Source organism: Prorops nasuta, unplaced genomic scaffold (assembly GCF_024137725.1).
Source record: "Prorops nasuta isolate Cenicafe-Biocafe unplaced genomic scaffold, Cenicafe_Pnas_1.2 PNAS00006, whole genome shotgun sequence".
Classification (NCBI taxonomy): domain Eukaryota; kingdom Metazoa; phylum Arthropoda; class Insecta; order Hymenoptera; family Bethylidae; genus Prorops; species Prorops nasuta.
In genome coordinates this window covers 3,419,435-3,444,588 of record NW_027116803.1, presented here as the reverse complement: position 1 = coordinate 3,444,588, position 25,154 = coordinate 3,419,435, and the positions used below count along the sequence as shown (strand labels likewise).

Below are 25,154 nucleotides of genomic sequence, written 5' to 3'. Positions count from 1 at the left end.
CAACGTCTTTATTAATACACTTTACAATAGCTGTTGGGACGTTTCTCAGTAGACGTGGCTGGTTTCTTTGTAATCTACAATTTTAAGCCTAGAGGAGAAACCAGGCAGTCGACGGAAAAACACCCCTGTACACTGTGCTCGCTAAAGTCATATCTGATGACATTTCAAGTCCATGGAAGGGTTAAGGACACGTTACACCTTTATCCACAGACTCGAGGCGAGTTGATCTTCCTCTCTTAATTGATTTAGTTCGTATCTATTATATATATATATATATATATTGGTTTATTTATATACTATAATTATTTAAACAGATTTTCGTTCGAGAATTTATCGATGTGGTCGGTTTGCTGGAACATCAAAAATCGCTGAAGATTCCATTTATCGATTTCCAGCCAATCGAGACTCGATGAACCAGCTCGACATTTCACAGGTCAATTAACTGATTTTTTACAAGCTTTATTTACAATTTTATCATTTAGGTACGACTGAAGACCCGTGCTATAGCTGCGCTTCAAGCCAAGCTCGATCTTCGTATAAAAATAATAAATCGTTGGCAATGCAAATCAAAGTTTTCGCTGCTCTATTGAGGAGTAAACACATTTGAAGTTGTTAATCACTGCTGTTGTATCAATTGACAACAGCTTTCAAACGTTCTGCTCTTCATCGGAGCACTATTGTACAAATATCGTATCGGTAAAAATGAGCTAACGAACTAAGCAACAATAAAATGCGTTTATCGCGATTTTCTCTCATTTCAGCGAAACAAGCCCGAGACGGTCCAGATTCATCTTTCTCTCGTTTGTTCTTTGTTCATTTTTTCTATAAAACGTATAACACCAAAGGACACCGAGGATACTGTTTAATAAATACACCAAATCGATGGGCTTCGTTCCATGCTACTTTTCTCGGATAACTTGTTACCTGTAACAATTAAAACCAAAGCATTAAATTCTATATTCTTAATAAAATCACTTAAAGAGATTTTCCTAGGATATCGTGTTTCAATAGATTTAAAAGCAAAGCAACGTTTACACATAGTAATAGCTTCTACATAAAAATAAATGTTAACAATTAGTAAGTGAAATCATGACTTTCAAGGATATTGGATTTTCAGTTTACAGTCTTGAAGGCGAGTTTCACAAGTACAAACCGTTAACCATTGAGTAAATCAGAAAGCGAATGTACGAACCTACGTATACTTATACTACTAAACCTTAAGCCAAACAGTATGATTAAGAAAGCATGTAAAAAAATGGAAGAAAAATTAAACCTAAAGTACTTTCTTGATAACAATTATATGTATATAGGTACTAAAAAATGATGAAAATTTATTAAAGAAAGGGTTAAGACGCAAAGAGAATTGTAGTGTCTGCAAGTGTGTGTGCGTGCGTGAGTGAGCGAGAGAGAACGCTCTCCATTCTTATAAAGACTACTTCAGCTTTTGAACGAAATGGGTGTGGAAAGTACATGGCGGGATTCTCAGAATCCCTTTTAAGAAATAATGTCCTGAGAATATCGTGCCAAATGCTTTCAGCAGACATTCTTTTAGACGAGCTCTCCTGGCTCATACGCGTTTTCTATCCACGTTTCTGCACGCTCGTAGAAATGAATTGAGCAATGTGCAATCTGCATGAGCGCGCGCTATCTGCCTTCAACATTTAAATGACTTTAGAAGCCGCAATAAAGAGTCCTAATCTTCTCCAGCCCGTTCTCTACATCTCCATCCATTTCTGCTCCCATTTATTAGTTTATACAATAATTGATTTCTGATCAATTAATATGCTCGAGTGACGTTACGATGTTTGCCATTGCTGGAGAGATTTTAGACGAGGCTGAAATGGAAGCTTTTGGAATAGTGTTGGAGAAGATTGATCGAGATACTTCGGAAGAACAATTTGACTGGCAGGAGCGATGGATCGAACAACGAGGGACTCCCATATCCTTTGAAGAGGAAAGAGAGATCCGGATACATCTGATTAATTCTCAAGAGTCTCTTAATAACGAACTCTTCGATATATTCAAACAATGGAGAGTCCCTATTAATTGAAATGGTAAACTCTTCTTCGGCCTATACCCCCATCCTCTACCCCTCCTACTACCTAATTCTGTGTAAATTCCTTTGCCAGCTTTACTCATAGCCCTTTCCCTCCTCCCGAATTCACGCCTGTTTGTTTAGGATAAACACTCAACCTACACGGGGTATGTTCTTTCACGTACGTTTCTTCAAGTTCTCTCCCACCAGGACAGAATACCTTATGTATACGTATAACAGAATCTCATTGTCAACAGAACACCGAGGAGAGTTGACAGGCTTGAAATATCGATTGCTCGCCTTGAAACTTAATAAAACGAGTTAATGGGCTTTATCGCTGTGGGAGGCAAATTTTAGCAACGATAACGAGCATACGCTGAGATACGAAAGTTAGCTTTATAATTCAGTAAACGAATCCAACATTGTGACTTTTACAAACAGATTAGTCGAACTTGATTAAAGAACCGCCCGAAGGGCTAACGGAGACACCAAGCGGATTACCTACCCCACATCGTATCTATCAAACCTGGGAACGCAATCACCGAAAATGTACGACTTATTCGACTAATGCAAAAAAAATAGGTTTAATTTAGCGATATTATTTATAAAATGGATAAAAGTAGGAAATCCCACGAGAACCTCATAGCAGCAAACGGATGCTTTACTTTTGCTAATTGAAATACGTAGTTAAGTTAATGACTAAACTAGAGAAGGTAAACTTATCATGCGGACGCTCTCTCGCAGTCAAGGAATCCCGAGTTAGTTCCATAACTATAGGATGTATAGGGAATAGGCAATTAGGCGCGAGAGAAACATTAGATGGCAAAACTGTTCAAGAGCTTACTAGAATCGAGCCAATTAGGCGTGGTGTCTATGCACATGCATGGCACAATACACGTACATATATCTAGCATGTTATGCAAATCCACTTGAATCCATCTTCGACCAATCTATAGTGGCCATTATCAAGCCGTGCTCCTGTCAGTTTCCAGTTCCGATCGTGTGTCATGAAAACATAATGACCCCAAGTATTATCTATAGCTTCTAAAACTCCATTATATACTATACAGAAATACCACCGACTAATAGCCATTATTAATCCACTGGCTGCAATCGACCATCGACAAAACGTTCCTTTCATTATGCTACTTTATTTATATATACATTTATAATAAAACATTATAACTACATCAAGAAACTAATCGATTTTAACAATCGAACCCTTCATTATTACTTTCTTTTTCTAGGGTATAGATCGATACGTACAATTATATCCACTATATTATAGCCAATCGTAAATTTCATATCCAATTATATTATTTGCCTCGCTGGAAGCACAGCCCGTATTATATACACTTACATATATATTTATAGAGAGGGGTGGGGGGTGGGGGGGAGGCTTGGTCTGCCTTTCGCTCAATTACATAATTGGATTGGCTTGCAAGATGTACTTAGATATGCATAATAGATGAAATTCTCCAATGCAAAAAGAGAAAATTAATGGTCGCGTCGATATCGGAGAGTCATTGTTTTTATCTTGAGTAATTTTCCCCGTCGAATACAGCATATGAATAATTTGCAGGCATTTGGGACAAAGCGTGTAAATTAATGCATCGGTTCTCACATGAGAGCGATATTTCCTATCGTATACGCGTGGGGGTAAAGTGTTGTGGAATACACAGCATTAATCTTCGTGAGCGTAATGATCGATCTTCCAAAGGAGGCATTGGGCCACTGTAAACACGTAGACTCCAGTGTACTATATAGTCTACTATGGTACAGTTATAAACTTATATCGATGCGCGGTTACCGGGACGGCGGGTGACTGAACGAGATCCGCAAAGTTGAAGACCGTTCCCTTTATCAGTTGTCCACGCTGCATCAAAAATTTCCACGGCCCGCTGCGAGATTTAATCTCGATAGCGTGGATGGCCTTGTGTAAACTATTGCGCGCCACGTACGATCGAATAAGATTGCCAGCTCAGTCCGTTTTACGACTGCTACGATCTCGTTGGCCGTTTCTCTTTCTACGCTCGATTTTAATCAAGCCATCCATGAAAAAGCGTTTCTTTCCACCAAAGTGCGACGACATTTTTTCTGTTTACCCCGAAAGCTACGTACAGGGCGAAGCGCTGGATCAGAAGGTAAACCAAGCAGCTAGGTGCAGTGTGGAAAGAGAACGTGGCTCTTGCACGGAGAGAAAGGTTAATTGAATTTCTCTTGGCACCTATATCTATGGAATTCTACTGGTTTGATTAAAAAGCTGCTTATTTACTTGTAGCCCCCGTGTAATTTATACCCTCAACCCCAACGTGCAAACGAATAAAAGGATTTTCAAATTTCGTGCAATAATTCCATCCAATCAATTCGCACTCGATAAATTAGTATGATTCAGTGTTGTTAACGATTTTTCTCACGTAAAACATCCGTACGTACAAGGTAGGAAAGAATCAGTCGTTTTCGAAATGCAGCTCGCTACTCTGCGTCTGACATTAATTAGGGCTTTACTACTGATCTGTAGCATCACAATTGTTTTTCCTGTTGCTCGCAACTCCCAACTATAGTTTTCTGCTAGGTAAAAGTTTCGTAAACTTTTATCCCACTAATTACACGTGTATATTTGCATAATATTAATTTGTGAGCTAACCTTCGCTGTTTATATACCAACGCAACGTACAAAAAGGGATTCATTGCAAAGTTTGCAAATGGTTCATGCCACTTGGGTGGAATAAGCTTCAGGCCACTCGGAGTATGACGAATTCATGTAAGTTGACAGTGGACAATGGTATGAAATTAGCATTAATTAAACTAGAAAGGCCAAGTTAGTTACTCTCGACATCGGCCTTGCAAGTTGGGAGTCAGAGTTGCTGCTGGTAGGCAAAATTATGCAAATATTTCAGAAACTTATGGAATACGGTCCAAGTGTTGGATGTTTCTAGGCCAAAGGATGCGCAATGCTCTTAGCTGTAACAGCCAGTCGAATTACGTGCTTCGCGATCCATGCACATACAAATTTACTCTCGTTACCAAGCCACAGGCGTAGCGTTCAACGTCCTACACATAAATATTTATTTTCCCTGCCGTCTTTGGAGGAAAGCAACACATTACCAAGTATTGCGCGATGCTTGAGGGAAAAAGCTCTGACGATAAATCAGCGAATCACCATGCTGTACCCTCATTGGATCTGAGAGCGAAAAACAAGTAGTAAGTCGATGACGATAAACTCTTGATAATCAGGTTGCAGGAAGTTTTAAGAAGTTAAGAGGTCGAGGGGCTAGGGGAGGGCGGGGGGGGGGGGATGATTAAGGGAGCTCGTAAAGGCAAGCAAGTCCCCGCAATGAGCGCCATTGTTTTACAACCTTGAGAAAACTCTCGTCTTTTTACAACGAGCTTTCTTTAGCCTCCCTTTCTCTTGCAAGATCCGAACGAATGTTTCGCCAGTGTCACCGATCACAAGTTTCTTTCTGGCAAAAAGACGCGTTCCGATTCGGAGGCCAGACACGCCTACGCCACTGACGCGCCGCTTCGAGATATATATCCCCTTGTGCCAATGTATCGCACGCCTCGGCCCTCCAACATCTCACGCCTCTCGAGAACCGCCGCAATCAACTTACATATTTTCCAACGTCTCGCTGAGATCCATCCCAATGAAAGAATTTCCAAGTAAAGTATTGTAGGTACGACGAAAAATGCACGAGAGAAGGGAGAAGTTTTAATTACTCGCGAGGAAAAGTGGTCGTCTTACACTTGGAATCATTGCTATGCGTTTGGAAATTCAAAATGCACGGCAATTTTTCAAATATCAGTTTTATAGGAAAATCGCAGGCAATGCGTATAGGGATGTTGATAAAGAAAATTCAGTTTGCATACGACCAAGTTTGCAAACGGTTCTTTCACTATTTTTTATACCCTATTGCGTTCTGCAGCTAACGTTTGTGGCTCGGTTTATTGTTCTTGAACATTTGGACAAACACTAGGTTTTAGACATAGCCGGTGTAACAGCGAAATTATTTGTTTTCCAAATGTTAGATATTCGCGGAAAATATATTTTCTGCATAACTCTGCATCTTTCGCTCAGCGACCGTTCCAAGAAATATGATATTTCGATTTTCCAAGTTCCACTAAGAAAGCGAAAACTTTACACCGATTGCGTTAAATCAGTTATGTATGTATGTATGTTTGAGAAGCCAACTTTAGCTGGCACGTAACGTCCCTGAGTTTCAGTGTAGGAAAACATCGAGAACACCATTTTGGACAGTGTCGAAGAAAGAAATAATTTTAAAGCAGCGACGCTTTTTCTTCGCTGCAACGTGTAAACTCATGCTTAAAAACTTTTAAGGGAATCAATTTTATTCAATTTTGCTGAGAAAGCTAGAAATAGTAGTTTAGAAAATAGTTTTAGGATCTTTGAATCGTCATGAGTCTCGTTCAGGCTGATATTGCCATTAAATATCAATTGTCTGTGTAAATTACAATAGTCTGTAGTTCCGTTCAACTGCAATCAAACTTGGCAGACGAAGTCGCAAAGTCTCCGCTTGCGCCTTCTGTCGAGTCTATGCAATTAATTAATTTGCCAAGAGTGTTAGTAGGAATCAGTTTCCAATCAAGACCGTGTCAAAATAGAGTCACATTTCATTGAAACATTAAATATTTAATTATTGCAAGGAATTGCATATCCGATATTTATATATAGGTATACACTTAAACATCCACCCCTAACGATTATTATATTTGTTATCTTTACACTGCTTCCCTCGGTTTGATTAATTAAAATTTCAAAGGCTATACTATTGGAAAAGCATAAAGCTTTTTTTCTAGTAACCTATATATTTTAACAGGAAACCGTTTAAGCGAGTGCATTTTATTGTGCAAATATTCAAAACGAGATTTTCGCAATATATATATGCTGACCCGTCAATAACGCGGGGTGCATTTCCATGATATTCCAGATGGTAGACTTGGGAAATCAGAATTCTCATTCCGTAAGCTTAATCGTGGTGGATAATATTTCATAAAGTCCCTCAGTATACTCAGCGTATAAAAATTTACTTAAATGCAGATGGTTGTTTTCAATCGGGGCTGATGAATATTCGATACAAGAGTGATAATTTAATGACAAATGTTCCTTCCAGATTGGATGCTGAACTATATATAGCTATGGTACCCTGAAACCACAGCTATAGAACAGTTGAAAAGGATGGGAGACTTGATTAAACCAGATTTTCCAGCTCTACACTATATATATATTATTACATTTGCCATCGTTCGAAGGGGGGAGGGAGTAGGGGTGGGAGCTTTGGCGGCAACAGCCTGCACAATAAAATTGCAAAGAGAATGGAAATGACGTTGCTTTTTCAGCAATTTCAACGAACTGAGAGCGATGGGTCTTGGAGTTTCACACATGGACCGCGAAAGCGGCGATAAAGGCGCGTGAGACATAAACCCCGTGCAGAAAAGTCGAAATGTCGGTTCGTAACACAAAGTTTACGTTCCGCTTGGACGGTAAAACCATGGGAATGGGAGGGGGGGAGACGAAGAGAGAAGAGGTAAATAAAACGGAGCGTCCCGACATTTTCATTTTGACGATTTCAGCAAAGGCCAGTGACAGCGATTCGCACGGCGATTCACGCTTTCTTATATTGTACAAATGTAATTTGCGTGAAAGCATAAAGTTCCATCGAAGCACTGGCATTGAAACTGTGATTTTTATTAGCAGCTAGAATCTCGAGAATTACTGGCATAAGTAACTACACCCAAAAGGAGTCGTACGTCTTTATTATGAACCGTCCTCGGTGGGCTGGATGATGGTTCAACTTTGACTGCACCGACTCGAGTGTCACTGGTGAACGGCAAAATGACCTCTCGTGAGCAAGGACTGCAACAAAGTTTGCGACTCGGAGCATCTCAGCCAAGAAAAAGTTCAGAGATAAATAGGGCGAGGCTAAGAGAAAAATGTGGCCTATTGCGAGGTTCGTTCTCGTGAATCGAGCAGAGCTAACTGTATATTTTAAATTCAATCTTTGGTCCCATGCACCTTTTTTTTATAATACAAATAGAATGGACCAGATGTAGGAATAACTTTCGCACCATACGCTGCGTTTATTCAGCGCAAAAATAACGGTTGATACAAAAAAGATCTAAAATCTTTTCAAAGAGATGCTATATATCTATCTACTGTAATTACACTCTAGCGAAATTCGATAAATATATTCGTTAAAATGTCGTAACGAGTCGCGCGCAAAAGCAATTTATAATCAAGCAATTAGCATAATACAATTCTTGATAATTGAATTCCAATTCGTGCTGTGGGGCTATAGGAGGACGGTTGCGTAGTCGATGAGCTATTCTAAATTAATTCGAACCAATGGATTCTATAATGGTTAACAAGGTGACCATGTAGCCTTTGAAGATAAATCGTATAGATAACACACGCATACCATGTAGTGTCTACGCGGTGTAATTTCTTCGCAGTTTTTTTTTCAAGAACTTCCAAAGCTCGGGATGGGAGAAGTTTTTTTCTTGCACGTTACGTATGAGTAACGGGTGATATCAATTACTTTTTGGTATTATGTAACCCGTAGCCGCAATGGCAGCAGCCAGATTCCTGTTAGCTCGTGCTGCTTTCGCTGCGATATAACTTTGGTACAGGCGCTAAAAGCGACAGTGCTACTCCGAACTTGGCACCGGCTATAATAATCCAATAGGCTGGAGTGTCGCGTGGGATGCGTTCCAATTTCAACGGTAATCCACGCTACCCCAACTCTGTTTGCATTGATTTCTACGGGAATGTCATTGAACAACTCTCGCGACAGTCAACTAAGTAAAGCAAATTTGATAAAAAAAAAAAAGAACAAAAATTGGTTGGAAAAATAATAGCGGGGAAAATATTTACACTATAATAATTTAAGGGTCCAAATATTGGCCTTAATGGATGAAGCTTGTATCTTATTTTATAGTGCTCGGCGATACGAATAAAATAGGTCGTATATTAATTGACGCATGTGCCATAGAGGCTAAATCATAAATCTTATTTATATGTGTATAAATAGATGGGGTCGCGAGGAGTTGAAACCTCTGTAACAGAAATAACTACGCTGGATAAATAAGAAAACAGCTAACGTTGGCTGTTTGTCGGTGAAGCTAAAGATTTATTTGGATTTCTCTGTATTATTTTTTTCGCCAAGGGGGCCACATATTGCTCAACACAAGGGACGCTGAATAGAGATCAAAGCTAACCCACCGGGTTCTTATCTCTCTAAAGAATTTTATCAATTTCAGATGAAGACACTTGAACAAAAATTGCTGTTCTACCAGAGTCTGTTTACACACTTGTTCGATTATTACCTCTGTAAATTTGGCAAAAGTACAAAGTTCGAAAACTATATCGCGAAGCAGTCAGGCTTTAAGGGTCGATAAATGTAATTTCCGGTCAAAGAGATTCCGATATTATATACGTTTTCGATTATTTAAGAGATACATCAGTCGATACTTTAATATTTGACGTAAAATTTGTTCCTTACTTTCTAAATACTTATTTCATTTAAACTTTTATCAAACAGAACATTCGCCAAATTAATTCGTTCGCTTGTTTCGAGAAAGTATTCTCTAAAATTAGCGAAAGTCATGTCGAGGTAAACTCAAAGCGTTATAGGATTAAGCTCAATTAATGTTAATGTTTTCGCATACAGTACAAAACTATATCTGAACCGTGCGTATCTATAAACATTTTTACCATAGAGAATTATCTTTCACAATTTTGCATGGCAGTTTTATTCAAGAAAAATATAATATATTGCCTCGACGAGAGAGGAGAGAAAACATTAAAATATAATTCCTTGCGAATGAACTAAAAGAAAAAAGCAAATTATGCAGTGCTCGTTAGCACGAGCGTCCCTTAACGCTTGGCGACCCCGTTAAGCCTTTAATCTGTCCATTAACTATTGAAATTGCTGTTGATTCTCACATGTTCTCTAAGCAACGGGAAGTTTTAATAAAAGCAAAGTGGAAAATCGGAAATTGATGTCTACTGCTCGCATCTATTTCTTTTTTCCCTATATAGCTACACTAAAAACCTTCTACGTTCCGCTATAAAAGTAAATAATAACAGTAGTAGTAATAATAAAATAAATAGTGATAAGAAGAGAACAAATTAGAAAAATAAGGCTGAGATTTTTGCGCATTGACGGTTTTGCTATTATGGCTTATTGTTAGCTTGATTTATCGCACCCTCATATCGTCTCTTATCGGATGGAGTTTGATCCAAAAAACGTACCCTCCGGCAGAGCTGCAAATTCACCCTCTTCAACCCCTATGAAGGCTCGTATGTCCCAGAGTCAAAGGACGCGTCGAATCTAAGTTTAAACGTAGATTATAAACTTTGCTTTTAAATCACTCACGCGCCACGCCTATACATCTCTTATTGATTTTATTTTCCTTTTTCAATGTCTCTCGCACTTCACCCACGTGCTCCACCCAGCATTCTGTCTAATTTCTTCTCGAGCTTTCAATAATAGCAGGGAATTTCTAGATCTCTGTATTCTTAGCCCTATTTTCTTCACTCTAAATCTTGACCTCTTCATCGGCATCTTATTTATCACTGTGCAAAGTGAATCCTCTTATCCTTGAATAGTTAATTGAGGCGGCCAAGTTTATTACTTCTCAACGAGCGTCTCAATGTGTGGTATAATGAAAAAACTTTTTAACGAGGTAACTTCATCGATGCTGCTGGTGCCCAAGCTGCACTACGCTACTTGAGGAATGTGCATCCTTTCAATTAACATACCTTAATGCATTCTATGTGTATGGGATCTTTTATGATTTTTACATTTCAACCCAGAGAGCGATCGTTATGTCCGTAGCAATAAAGGATCTCCTCGTTCTATACAAACTGCTAAAATGCAGTAGAATTTGCTGCTAAAAAAAGGACAAATGTATACATGATTTGTTTTTTTCTTCCGTTATAACACAGAATGAACAATACCTTTTGATGTTTTTCTCTACCACTGGATTATTATCAAAATCCATTGAATTTATTCTGGTTTATATGTGAAAACAGAAGCCGTTACATTCTTTATGAAAGCTTGACAGTACAGATATGAAAGGGAAATAATACAGATAAAGTATATATGTAATTTATATGTAACTACCGTTGTGTGCGCTGACAATACTGAAAAAATGTTATACATTTCGCATTCTAAGCATCCATATAGCTTTTCATCAATGCACTATGATTTTCTCGATAAGATATAGTATAGTTCATTACCTATAATAAATATGTACATTTCATTAGGCTTACCAGCACGCAACACATCATGCGGCGGCTCCAAGTCGACTTTTTTTATTATTGCTTTTTCGTTATACATTTCCTCCCTAGTCATCACTCAGCAATACTCTTTTTCTATACACGCGATTAATAATGCAAAATGAAAATGAAGCAGCTATATATGTAATTTCGTCACCGCTATTTATTTAACGGAGCTCTGCGCTGCAGCTTAAAATCTGCCAGGCAAATAAAGCCACGAAAGAATTATTACCAAGTGGAAAAATATAAGTCGCGAGAGAAATATGCAGATTATGCGAGTCGTGTTTCACTCTAATCTACCGGTGTATTTACTAAAAAGAGATAATAAGTAGATAAGAAACAATTAGTAATCTCGAGAGTTAACTACGGTGCAAGTTTATAAGAAATGTGCCCGTTACCATATTTCTTTTATTTTCTTTTTTTTCTAACATTATATAAGTTTCTTCGAAGGTGTCTCAGAGTCTAACCATAATAAAGTTAGAGAAGAAAAAGAAATTTTCGTCGACAGGTAATTTGATACGTGTATAAAAGTGAATTCTGGCGTTTTCCACGTTTTTCCACTAGAACGTTTCGAGCCTCCCCGAAGACCGGGAGCCTCTGGGAACAGTTTGCCCAGCATTGTAGCGTTGCCAGTGTGATTTATGTTGAAGCTGTGGAGCTCCGAGCTTGCATCGGTCAGCACATGCCGCACGCCACGTCACGCCACGATACGAGATGACGAGAGAAAGGCGGCATTTGGGCGAAAGAGCGAAACGCGTACGTTGTGTTACACATTGAAAAGAAACGTGAACGCAGACCCCAATATAAAAATATATATATATATATATATATGTGTGGAACAAGAACGCGAGAAGAGTGGCGAGTGAATAAAAAAACCGGATCATTTCAGCTGTATTTTCGTAGCGAGAGCGAGCGAAAAAATAATGTTTTGCGCCATGGGCCCTATCGCTTCTCTCGCACCTGTGCCAACATCAACAGCAACATCACTGTGGGAGCAACAACCCCTAACCATTATCTTTCACGGCCCCTCGTTTCTTTACTTCCCACAGCGATCCATTCCTGGATCACATTTTCCCGACCCCTAAGCCCGCGATATCCACAGAACTTCCGACAACTGACGTGTCTTTTTTTCCTACCAAATATTCCTCTCCTCAATTATTTCGAGGATTGCCCGACTTGTCGTCGGTTTTTCTCCGCGCGAGGCTATCATTAGCCGCAAAGTTTTCCATAAGTGAAAAATATATATGGAGGACTCCGCTCCTCGGTGCGTTTATAGTTGACTCACGACGCAAAGCTCTCCGGATCCGGTGTAGCACTATTAATCTTTACCATAGCTCCTCGACATATCCCTTGTCGCCTGATATCACGCGACGCAAGACCTTCCAAGAATTACTGTGTATGTACCCCCCCCCCCCTCCACCCCCTCGCGTTGCCCGTACCGAGCAATACCATCCCTTTTCTGCCTCCCTCGCCGAGAAGCTCCCTAATGTCGCATGATGGATTATGTATTACCACTGACATTACATAGTCGTTGTCATTTGTCACATAGCGATATATCATGACTATCCGTATAATGTCCAACTACCCTAACTTTCAAACAATTATCCTATCGGAATTTAACTTGCAGCCAAGTCTTCGAATTCGAATCTACCGAGTGCTCTGTATAACTTGATCAGGGAAAGTATCTTTTTAATATGTATGTATGTTGAAGAAAAAAATTCTTACAAAATATATATAAGCATGGATTTTTTTCGGAAACGTTTTGGAGATTTCGAGATAATCTTGATTTTTTTTTGTAATGGAACTCGATCCCTATTTTTTATTTCAAATTTTTGTAGCTCGTGTGAAGAACTTTCCTAAACCCTCCTTTCATCTTTTCATTTTATCCAGTAGTTTACGATTTATTTTGGTTTTAAAGCATGCGTTGGTGAACGTCTATAAGAGAGTGTGCGCGCGTAGCGATCCCGTACACTGCTTCAGTCAAACCCACAACTATATGCAATTTCAAATTTATGTGTCTCGTAAACGACTGGGTAAAATAAAATAATGAAAAGGGGGGTAGAGCAAAGCTCTTGAGATAAGCTGTACGAGAATATGCAATATAAAATTTAGGTTTCCGTTTAAAAAAACCGAAAGACCTTGAAATTTTCTAAACGCCTCTACCTATAAAAAATCTATGCACCGTGTAATACGCCCCTTCGAGCCATGCAGCTGTCGCACTCAGCATTTTCCTCTTAAATACTTGTTTTCAAAAACAATTTTCCTTGATCAAGTTACGCGAACTACTCTATATATATATATATAATAACTTCTGTAATATATCTGAAATGGAAAATATAAATACTTGAATGATTCCTGCTGACGTTTCTATATTAATCCAAAGATATATTTGCAAGCTGCAGAGGATTGCTCGTTTAATTAGGATACGTCAGTGCAGGTATTTATCGGACGAGCGCGATCACGAAGAAATTCGTGTTCCGTTCGCGTAGGATTGGTCGGTGTTTGGCGTTTGCCCAATGGGATGAAAAATGTGGGAAATTGCACTCGGCAATGAAACGACGGGGAGTGTAATTTAGAGCAATGAGAGAAGCGAATAGGGGCTGAGAGAGTCGAGCTCTTCCCGCTCACCACACGGATGACCGGCGAGAATCGAGATAGGTTTGGGCTCGAGTTTCCAGCAGAAGCAGCGCACAATGACGATAAGGGAGTACGCCAAGCAGAAACTGGAATATGCTCGCGAGTGGTGGGTTGGATTTTGTTTGCGAGAACAAAAGACGCGCTCCTGTTTACATGCACCACCAAGAAAATGCTTTGTTCCCTTGGGTTGACCTGCACAACGCGACGTTTCAGGCGAAAATAATCATCTTCCGAGAGCCTTTTAACCGGCTAATTATTGCGCTGCTTCAATTGCTAACGATGCATTTGCTTGATAATAGCCAGCCACTTTAGGAGTCTACGAGGTGGAGGATATTTTCTGCAGAGGACGTGCGAGTTGAATGAAGAATTTAACGGGCGGTATGTCTATATGTATACATGTACAACGTATTATTATACGTATATTAGTATACTAAATACAATGTACAGAGAGTATATAGATAATATTATACACAGAATTGCGATAAAGCGAGCGTGCACAAAGTTCCTGTCGTCGTCTTATGTGTGTCTCTATAGTATTATACAGATATATAGACATTAAAGGGAAACTTACCTAAAGGATGTCACCCGTGCTTGCCGCTCTGGTGGTTTTCGTTTGTGGTCCCTGCTGTCGACTGCTCGGATCAGGAGGTGGCCTGCAGTAAATGATTTTCCGAAAAGCTTTCCGGAAATTGTCACTGAGAAAGGCATACAGGATGGGATTTACACAGCTGTTGGTATACGCTAGAATATGACTCACTATCTGAATCGTTATCGTCCAAGGCGAGAGAGGGTACATCTTCAGAGACTTCATCACTAGTATCAACTGTAACATGTGGAGCACAAATAATTGTTAATATTACACAAATCATATATTCCAAATTTCAACGAAATTAATTTTCTTCCTTCTAATCTTTCGATGTTCTTAAAAATGATATCGAGTAATACTGAGAAGCGTCTAAATTTCTTTAAATGGATTTAAAAATCTGACGTCTCTCGAGAAAAATATACTCGGTGTCTGTCCGACGCGTAGCTCAACTTTTACTACTTGCCACGAGATCCGATAATTTCTGATGAGAAAAACTGCGCGAGGATACAAGGAAAGGACGTTCTTGTGGATAGTGAAAAGGGATATATATATATTGATATAGAAACGCGAATGAAGCGAATCTCGGGATTGGAATTTATCTGAAAATTATTTGTACTTGATTAACGAGGGGAGGAGCATATATTGGATATTACATTGTCCCTCGATATCCGAATGAAACATGTACGATATATTAAAGCAAACTTGCGAGCGAAGTAGCTCGTGGCGATACGTGACAAATCTAGCGTACATGGTATTCCTGTCGCATCACGAGCGTTGCATCCGCACCCCCGCCTCTACTCTTAAAGACCTAATCCTGTCTTTCAGGAAAATGCAGTTGCAGTTTGGACGTTGTTTGCCGAGTTTAGCGAGCTATCAATTTTTTCGATCACTCTTTTGCCACTTCTCCCGCTATCGAGGTCAAACCTGTCAATAATCCCGGATGAGGATTAAAATGGCTTCAGCTTCGTCAAACTTCTCCAGTCCTTTAATATTGATCAGAGGCAAATTATCAAATAAGTCACGCTCGATTTTCTTTACGAGACAAGTATTTTTTCCAAGTGGCAATAAGTTTGCGGAATCTTTAGCCGGGAGCGTGCACCGTGCATGTTTATGAGCATTTTATGTCCTTTGAGGTTTTTATCGTATTAAAATGCATGCGTGCGACTTACTTGTATGGGACACCAGCAGAAGGCAAAGACACCGACGACCACCAGGACGAGGCGGGTCGCTCTTCTTCTGCCTCGTCGACTTTCCGCACTGACGCGCGCTCCACGCCACAGACTAACGAGCATACACATGTAGAACACGCATATCAATGTCAGAGGTAGTACATAGCTCAACAAAAAGAAGGACACCTGGAATAACGACCAGTCGTACTCTTGAAGGATATGACAGGCGGTCATGTTCGATGATGAATTACCGCTACCCACGTCTTGCAATATCTGTAAACGAAAACCACTTTTGAATCGAGCCTTTATCCGATACCAAATATCAGAGAAAAAAACGTCTTTCGAACGGAGTCTCGACTTCGATCGCTACGATCGAATTGAAACTGAGAAAAATTCAAATTGATATTGTAATAGGCAAGATCCCTCCAGGGAAGCGTCTCACTTACTTCGCCATGAATAACTAAAGCTGGCGTAGAAATACACAGTATCACTGCCCAAGCGATACAAATGGCGAGGATCGCGTGATTCTCCGTTCTCCAAGATATGGAAGGTACAGGGTGCACCACTGCCAGGTACCTGCGACACGACGACCAAACAGAAAAATCTTATATAGAAAAATAAAATTAAGCACCTTTATTACCACGTGCAGTTGGAATTTTTTTTATATCCCTACCTACACTGCGGCGAGTTAACAGAAAAATGACCAGCCGCGTTTTCGCAGTAAACGGAGCAGCCGGAATCGTTGTAACCAAGGAAAAGTATAAAGTTTCGTACAACTATAAAAATTATTGTACCGAGAGAAACGGACAGGTTAATTATCGTCAAAGTTTCGAAGGATAAATAAAAAGAAGGATAAAAGAGACTAAAATTTATGTAATGACGGCACTTCGACACAAATTTTACTACCAACGGGAGCTCACCTGCGAGCTAAGACGCGACGCATTGTATAAGGAAGTAAAACGAGGGGATAACGCATTCTGATGTGCGTTCTTTGTGTCTTTTGTAATGTAACTTTTTCGATGTTTCGCGCAACGCCAAATTTACGAGGCAAAATAACAATAGGAAAAATGCAGTGAAAAAAAAGACGATTCCGATCTTTTATTAGAGTTTTACGTGAAATGACCATGAGTAGGAAAACGCTATCAATTATTTTACTAGTGCACGAACTTCACTCGTGTCAAACTAATAAAATTCGCGTGGAGAGAATAGAGGAATGATTAAAATTCTTGTATTATTAGCTTATGTAGCGTTTGATTAAAAATTGAGTAGGAACGAAAACTTTCTTACTTCAAAGCTATCCCTCTTAATCCCCGGATGAGCTAAGTCCCTAAGCGGTGCCTGATCGGTAGGAGAAGGTCACCAATTAGTTCTACCAATAAGAAGTATCGAATGAAGGAATTTGTAATCTCTATTAAATTTTAAGATAATAGCTACGTAAATAAATTGATATCAAAAGTTTATAATTGAATTCGTTCGTTTTGTACAAAATATAATAGTTTGGCACGAGCTAATTGAATATCTTTTATACAAGGTGTTCCACGTAACAGTAAAAGATCTCAAATGTTTGTGAAAGCAGATAAAAATATTGGTAGTCAAAGTTCAATGGCAATAAATGTAGCATCATATTCAATGAATTATACATATAGGCTTTTATGCTTCACTGAATAAAAAAGGCAACTGCATTTCTTCTATATGTTTCAGTATACAGTATGGTATCTCAAGAACTTTACTAAATATTATGTGAATATGCTATTTAATTAAGGCCTTTGGATATTTGGAATTGAAATTGTTCGTGGGTGTGGATTTCACTAAAAGGGTATGCATGCCTTTTACGCATACTTGCATACAATTCCCTTACCTTCTTATTAACAGGGTGTACATACCACTGTGCACCATAGCTTAGGCATAAGAACTCACTTATCTCCATAATATTATGATATATCACTCTTTCTCTCACAGGACCTGTTAAAAGTCCCTGCTATTTGTATTCTGAAAGGTCGGAAGCAAAAAATAGATATCTGTCATAGAGTTTCCAAGATAAGTGAGTTTCTACTTCTGTGCCCTGGTGCACCTGGCGTGGTGCACCCTGTATCATTTTAAATTCAAATAACTAATAAATTGACTCTTATTGAATAGTACAGAAGAATATACTCATTCAGAAGTTGTTTTAATTTGGACTATCGATGTAACTTTGTTGATATAAAATATTTGAAACTTTAAACAATTGAAATATGTATGCACAAAGATACCAGTACACCACTTCAATTGTTTCGTTAAGCATTGTCTAGTTACTGAAAATAAACAGAATTTGCTCCTTCTTCAATCAGTGATATAATTTTGAATAAATAACAAATCCCACCGCTCTGAAGCAAGTAACCAAATTATTATTACCATAATTTCAGAAAGCCAATCCATTGAAAAAGGAATAGCCAAGGTAAATTTATTAGCCAGAGTTTAAAATGTGTTTATGTTATTATTTAAAATTTTTTACTTTGTAGTTTTCTAAATTGGACCATGCCATATCACGTTCAGTAACAAGAAATTCAGTCTGGTTCATCAGGTTCTCGAAATGGACAAATAACTCAGAAAGATACCATCTTACAAGGTTTCTTTATAAAATTATCATTAGAACAAGTAAGAAAAAGAAAAATAATAAAATAAAATCGAGTTTATTCGATTTTATTTAATATCTGAAGAAAGCAAGCAAGAAGAGATGATTCAGGGTTTAAATGTAGAACATGGTCTCATACTGAAATGACCTTAGTAAAAAACAGATACCATTATATTATTTGTGCTTTTTATAATTGGCTGCCCGTTTTAAGATCCTAATATTAATCGGAATTAAAGAAGCTATTGCTTTAATTGGACCAAAATCTTTAATTTTTTAAATAAAGTTTTTATGCTTTTCATTTGCTATTATCGATAAATAAATCTGATTACTTTTTAACTTTAAACAAATTGTTAAATAGCCCCTAGCTGCTTTGTTCTTATTAAAACAATTCTCAATTATACGTAAATTGCCAAGAGGTAATCCAAATTCGGCTATATTTTCCTCTACATTTATGTAGATTCTTGGAAAGCTTTTGGTATAAGCTATCAGAATAGACACATCAAATATAAGATTATACAATTGAAAATTAGGTAAACTTGCTGTTTTTTAATTTATCGATGCATACTTGTATAAAATTATGTACATATTATGCTATATTATATATTTCCATTCAAACTTGACTAATAAAATTTGTATACATTTTAAGGAATATAATCTATCACTATTATATAAGACACCAGGGTATATATTAGAGTTCATCAGTTAAAATGCTCCAAAACGTGCACATAAGAAAACGTTTTCAACATATCTATATTAGAGATATAAAAGTTAAATTTTGCATAAGACCTCTCTAAATTAAAATAGCAAGATACTTCGAAAAGGGCCCATGCATAAATTTAATATCTCTTATATAGTATAGTTACGGAGATAAACGTCTTCTTGCATTTATGTTCTGGGGCGTTTTAAGTGGCGGACCCTGTATGGAGAGAAGGAAACGCCGTCGTGTGGCTAGAAAAATAATATTATTTAAGTCCCTCGCGCGCATTCTATTGGGAGACGCGCGATAAAATCCTTCTACGCTCTTTCGATTTCATAGTACTTTTATGACAAAAGACGAGCACCCGTATTCTTTAGTTTCGTTATCTCTGGAAACCTTTCTACGATCGCATACACATGTATCCTATATAGAAAGCTACATTTTCTTACAAAATGCCACGATTCAATACTATATAGTGCGATCGATACAGAGAATCCTAAAAAAACAGCATGCAGTTACTGCAGGTTTAGAAAAAAGACATGATTAGTACGGTAATATCAAAGATGATCGTTCGTGTGATTTAAGATGCGTTGAATCGTATTACACGCTTTCCGTATGATGAACAGGATCTGTATATTGAGGCTTTAAATCCTATATCCAGCTTATCCTGTTAAAAAAAAAATAGTGTAACAGGAGCAATTTTTATTGACGCTTGGAATTCGCTCGTGTCAGATTTACCAATAGCGATAAATCAAGTGGTATAAAAATTGAATTAATTCCTCTCATAATTCAACCGAGGAAGCTCCAAGCATCAAGCTCAGCTGTATGTGGTGCGCTTTAAAGGCAGATGCTAATATCGCAATGCATCTGCTTCAAGAATAAAGGCAATATGAGATATCGTGTAATGTAAAACCGAGGTATCTTAACTCGATAACCTGTAAACCGAATAGTTTCCAAAATACGCATATGAGAATTTCATGATAAGCCATGTTAAACCATCTCTCTCTCTCTCTCTCTCTCTTTCCTCTTGGAGTGCTATGATAAATAATTTATATGTGGAAGCTCGGAATTCAAATAAAATTGCTGGTTAAAAATATTTGTACACGTGGTCATATACGTTACTCTCTGTCTATGGGAAAGGTATAGAGCATATGAAATAGGGAATGAAGCTTACCTGTCGAAGCTCATGAGGACCAATGTGTATACACTGGCGTAGGCAGTAACGATGATAATGTATTGGACTACCTTACACCAGAGCTCCCCAAATGGCCAATATGGCAGCACGAAATCCGTAGCAGTAAAAGGTATGCAGAATATGATGAACAACAGGTCTGCTACTGCTAAATTAATAATCAGGATGTTGGTGGTGCTCCTCATACTCGGATTGGCAGCCACCACTATCACAACCAGAGAATTTCCTACTAATCCGAGAAATCCAATCATGCCGAAAAATATGGGCACAACCACTGCCACAGTCTTTTCTATCAGCTTCAAATCGACATCTAATTCGTAGTTGGTCGCATTGACGTTAGTCGAGGTGTTTATCGAAATCTCGTTCCACTCCATCTTTATTGTGAAAAAATTTGTCTGAACTTATTTCAGCATCAAGCTATACTCGCTTGCTTGTCATTTCATTTAATTCGCTTCGCCCTCGCATCTTGCACGAATTTCTTCCAGTGTTATTCCGCCAAGTCACGCAAAAATATTTAAGAATTACTTGAGTTAAAAGTTGCTCTAGCGAAAAGGTACATTGATGGATAAGTATTTTTCTTCGTGAGAATTACTATTTGCCGATATTTCTCTTTCTCATTACTCCTATATATTCACTGTTTCCGTATACTTTCCCTGTATTACCGGAGATTTCGATCTGAAACAAAACACACGAGATGCAGGGTTTCGTTAGCGTTCTTTACGGGTATATTAAAGTTTTTCAGCATAAATGACGAGGGTGATTCGAGAAAGCATCGCGCTTTATAGAGTTAAAGGTTATGCATTATATGTTATAACTCGATCTAGCCCCCCAAAACGTATAAACTGCGTATGATTGGTCTATCAAATTCTCTGGATTCTAAAAGATATAAAGTATACGCTGTAAAAGCAGAGAACGTCAAAAGCTCCATAAATTCTGCCGCGAAATTCTAGATCAGAATGAAATCTTCGAGTCTCGAAAGGGGAAACTTCTAAATGGAATAATTCCCTTCAATATTATGCTCCCTGCGAAATCCGATAAGACAAAGACTTTAAGGACAAAAGAAGTGATGAAGATAAGAGTAGGGTTGCTCCGGATAATTAAAATGACATAGTTTCAGCTATAATTACTCCGAGGGAGCGCGTTACATCGAAAACATATTGGCGCGCGCAGCAGTATAGGCGAGACACGAGCGGTATACATAGATTGGTTCGTTCGAAATTCAGCACGTTTCAATTTGAATTCCTCGCTCTTCGCAGAATCTTAAGCGCCGAAGAAAGCAAACAATCGAGGATAAATCGCAGTACATCCTAAACACTGAGCTGAATCGACGGAATTGTTTGATTATATACATTGCAGCTAACCGGCAGATCAGATTATCCAGAAGCACATTATTCGATAGCTAAGTGCACTAAACGAATTACCTGATTTTAAGATTATGCAAATAATCACGTCTATAGACGCCACAAAAGTGTGCCATTTTCATTTCGTAATAACATTACGTCAGTCGATTTCCTATGAATAAGCCGCAATATCCTGCGCACTTTTAAAACCAATAAAAATAACCTCTATTGCCCACTATCAATTCACAAAACTCTATGCACGAAATATCTCTGCGCGAAACAAAAATCGTCTCGAATAACATTTTATGTTCGCATATCAAATAGAGAAATTTAAAATTCTCGATATACGTCTTTGCCAAAATATTATTCTCCCTTGGAATTACTAAATATCGTTTGAAAATGGATGTGTGATCCACGATAGTAAATATATATATATATATATATATATATAAGTAATAGCAAATAGCCAGAAACAATCACGTGTGAAAGAGGAAGGAAATGCAGAAGGAATATATGCTAGAATGAAAATTCGAATATGAACTGAATATGAGAAAAGGGGATCAACACCGGCATAAAAATGCTGTACATGCATGACCTGGCATATAGTAGGTGTATAGTGCTCGCAAAACCGTTCTACATTCCTTCCGTTCATTTTTACCCCAATGCTACCCCTGTCTGGCGCAATAAGTAGACACTGTATACTTTTAGAAGTAAAGTGTCATCGTTCGGGCAGGAAAACAATACGTATCATGGCTAGACAATTGAAACTCCAGACTTTACACTGGTAAAAACGTTGTTACATATTGAGCACAGATTTTAGTGACAAACGGAGAAACAACGAGGAACTTCTCAAGTTGTCGAATTCGACCAGGACTGATGTACGTGCCACAGCGTAAAATTAATGACTGCTCTTTGAACACTGATGGATAACGACGTTTACTGGATCATAGAGATGACAAGTTTCGATAAATGGTACGGAGCAAACCTGTGAATTCAGCATTACAGACGTTACATCCTATTCTGTCAGTAGAAAAGCTATATAGGTAACAAACTCGTCCTCGGAGTATCAGAATTAAACGAGATTCGCAAAAGACAAAACTTGCAAGTTTCGGTGGACCTGATAAAAGACTCACACGCTTTTTACATAGTTAAATATCAACTAGTACACGTGCTGGCGTTTGATATCGACATTTCATATGAATTAAGAAAATGTTTTTCTGATAACACTACTACAAAACTGAGTATCGATACACAATGCTAATACCAGTGGAGCTTTGTCTCTCTTAATTAAACTTCTGTATAAATTTGGAAAGCTGCAGAATGAGATCGGGAAAAATGAGAATTTTATCATAATATTACTAATAACAACTTTATGCTAAATATAGATCTTCTAAGCTAACTCTATATTTTCAAACTGATAAAAATCACCCTGATAAAGAGTACTTGCATAAACCTACGTTATACCTATAAAAGTTCTGTAATATAACGTGTATATTTAAAACGAATAAATTAGAATACGACAGGAATGGCTGGAATACATGCAACTAGTAATGTAAATCGTTTAGAATATGCTGCTTAGCAAGTCCGTTCAAGTCCAGGATCAGTCTCGCTGTAAACCTACGTCCAAATACGTCTATAAATTATTAATCAAACTCGACTGCTAATATTCCCCCTTCTACAATATACGACAAGTGGAATTAATCGACAAACCTAAATTATCGATCGGGTCAAACTTCAATACTCTTAATTCCAGCTCGTGATCGTTCGTTGAAAAGGTATTCGCAATTAAATTTTTCGTCGACTGTCTTGCGGAAGAGTTTATAGAGTTTACAGCTCTGGTAAAAAGAAAGAATGGAAGGAAAAGTTAGGTATAATAAGTAACTGAACGGGAAGCAATTGAATTGTTAATACTTTAACGAATTTTTTAGAAGACTTAATCGCGAAGGGTGAATTTCCCCAATGGTTTTTCCATATTAATTACCTCGACCGTTCAGTTCCAGATAGAACTGGCTCTAGCAAGGATAGTCTCTCCTTCTCAAGGGATTAAAGCTGATAAGAAATAGGTCTCGCTGGCAGATCAGTACGTGATTGTGGAACAGCTTGCTAATTTTCGTGCATGCCGTTCGATGGTTCCACCAATGGAAATCATCGACGACGCTCGGACAGTAATCACAGCTCACGTTCATAGCAGCGACAAGCATGTTTGGTTGATTAGCGTTTCACCGATCGATCTCCAACTGCAGCTTACCCAGGAACTTTGATCCTTCGTCGATTTGCTTCGAGAGGTACGTATGTGGCAGGTACAAATTCCTCTATTCTTCATTTGGAAAGAACTTACATTAAAGATAAAACTAACTTTTTATTAAAAATTCTTGAGCAGTCATTTTTCTCACTCTGGTATATACGTTTTAGTTTCACTTTACCAACTCTGGTCTTTGTCGTAGTCGCGGCTTGACTTGTTGCATTGTTCGCTTTATAAAATTCCTCAACTTCGACTTTGGCAACAGCCTTGTTCGATCTGGACAAAGCTCCAAATTAATAACGAACTTTCGAAACTAATTCAGGAGCTTATTCGACGTTGAGATGGCACCATCGCGCGCACTGTTACATCTTGATTTTTAATTGTCGATATTATCACTCGTGGGATGCGTAGCGAATCGCAATAAGGAGATTGAACCAGCTACTGGCATGTTAAAATATTTCTTTACCCATCCCTTTTCTTCATAAAAATGATTCTTCCGTGTATTCCAAACAATGAATAAAGCTCTCCATATATAATACGCTAATCCTGTTTAAATTTTCAAACAACGCGTTATCCTTCGTGGCGCACGTGTTCTGGTAAATTGATGAAATGATTCTTGTAGAAAGTAGGTGCGAAGATTCTCAGAGCTTTGCAAATTGTGTATGTAAAGTCTGAAAAGGTTAAAAGAAGAGAAACACACCCTTCGTGTAAGTCTTATCTAACCCTTGAACTTTTTATGCAAGTAAGATATATTGCGATAGAACGTAAAAGTTTTGCTGCGAGGATAAAGCCGCGTGAAAGGATCACGCTCATTCGAGGGATCTTTTCGCACTGACGAGCCGGAGAGGGTCGTGAGTGTCGTGACTCGTGAGTTCAAGTGCTGCGCGTGTAGAAAAATATTAGGGGCGCAAATATGAAGCGCAGCCGGCGGAGGATGCGGCTCGACTGTACAGCTGCTTCCAACAGCTGAGACGAAGAACTTTGCGCGTCAATTCGTAACAGGATCCAGATTTTCACTGGAAAACCGATGGAAACGCTACCTATCGAATCGTTGGAACGTCGTCAGTGGAAGAGCCTGGCGTTTCCTCAGCTAAGAACCGTTGGTCGATAACGGAGGGATTCCTAAGCAGCTGTGCCCGGTGGGTTCAAACGAATAGCGTAAATTTCTATTTATCCTCCCACGCTAATATATATTTTTACTAAATCCGTGCTGTTAACAATATCAGCAGAATCTAAATTGTGAGCTAAATTACCCATAGAGCTGCTGAAGATCGATAATTCAGACACTTTACCTTGTTAGAGTCTCAAGTGGTAACTCGAAATTCTGCTAGTAATTAGCACCAA

The 25,154-nt window shown here is 38.4% G+C and overlaps 1 protein-coding gene across 1 annotated transcript; it reads right to left on the bottom strand.

Moving 5' to 3' along the window:
• AstA-R1 (allatostatin A receptor 1) lies at window positions 1-24,735 on the bottom strand. Its single transcript, XM_066728049.1, has 6 exons — window positions 23,550-24,735; window positions 20,211-20,903; window positions 16,175-16,304; window positions 15,729-16,001; window positions 14,545-14,796; window positions 1-924 (listed from the first exon to the last, which is right to left on the bottom strand). The coding sequence occupies exons 2-5, from the start codon at window positions 20,600-20,602 to the stop codon at window positions 14,545-14,547; spliced, it is 1,047 nt and encodes a 348-aa protein (XP_066584146.1). The 5' UTR covers window positions 20,603-20,903; window positions 23,550-24,735; the 3' UTR covers window positions 1-924.
• Between the last annotated feature and the right edge of the window lie 419 nt (window positions 24,736-25,154).

Bases quoted from the DNA above. Each gene is read 5' to 3' on its own strand.
- AstA-R1 (XM_066728049.1), bottom strand. From the start codon at position 20,602: ATGGAGTGGAACGAGATTTCGATAAACACCTCGACTAACGTCAATGCG. The intron at 16,002-16,174 runs GTAAGTGAGACG...TTTCGTTTACAG, and splicing joins CTTTAGTTATTCATGGCGAA to ATATTGCAAGACGTGGGTAG. The intron at 14,797-15,728 runs GTAAGTCGCACG...CACATGTTACAG, and splicing joins TCTGCTGGTGTCCCATACAA to TTGATACTAGTGATGAAGTC.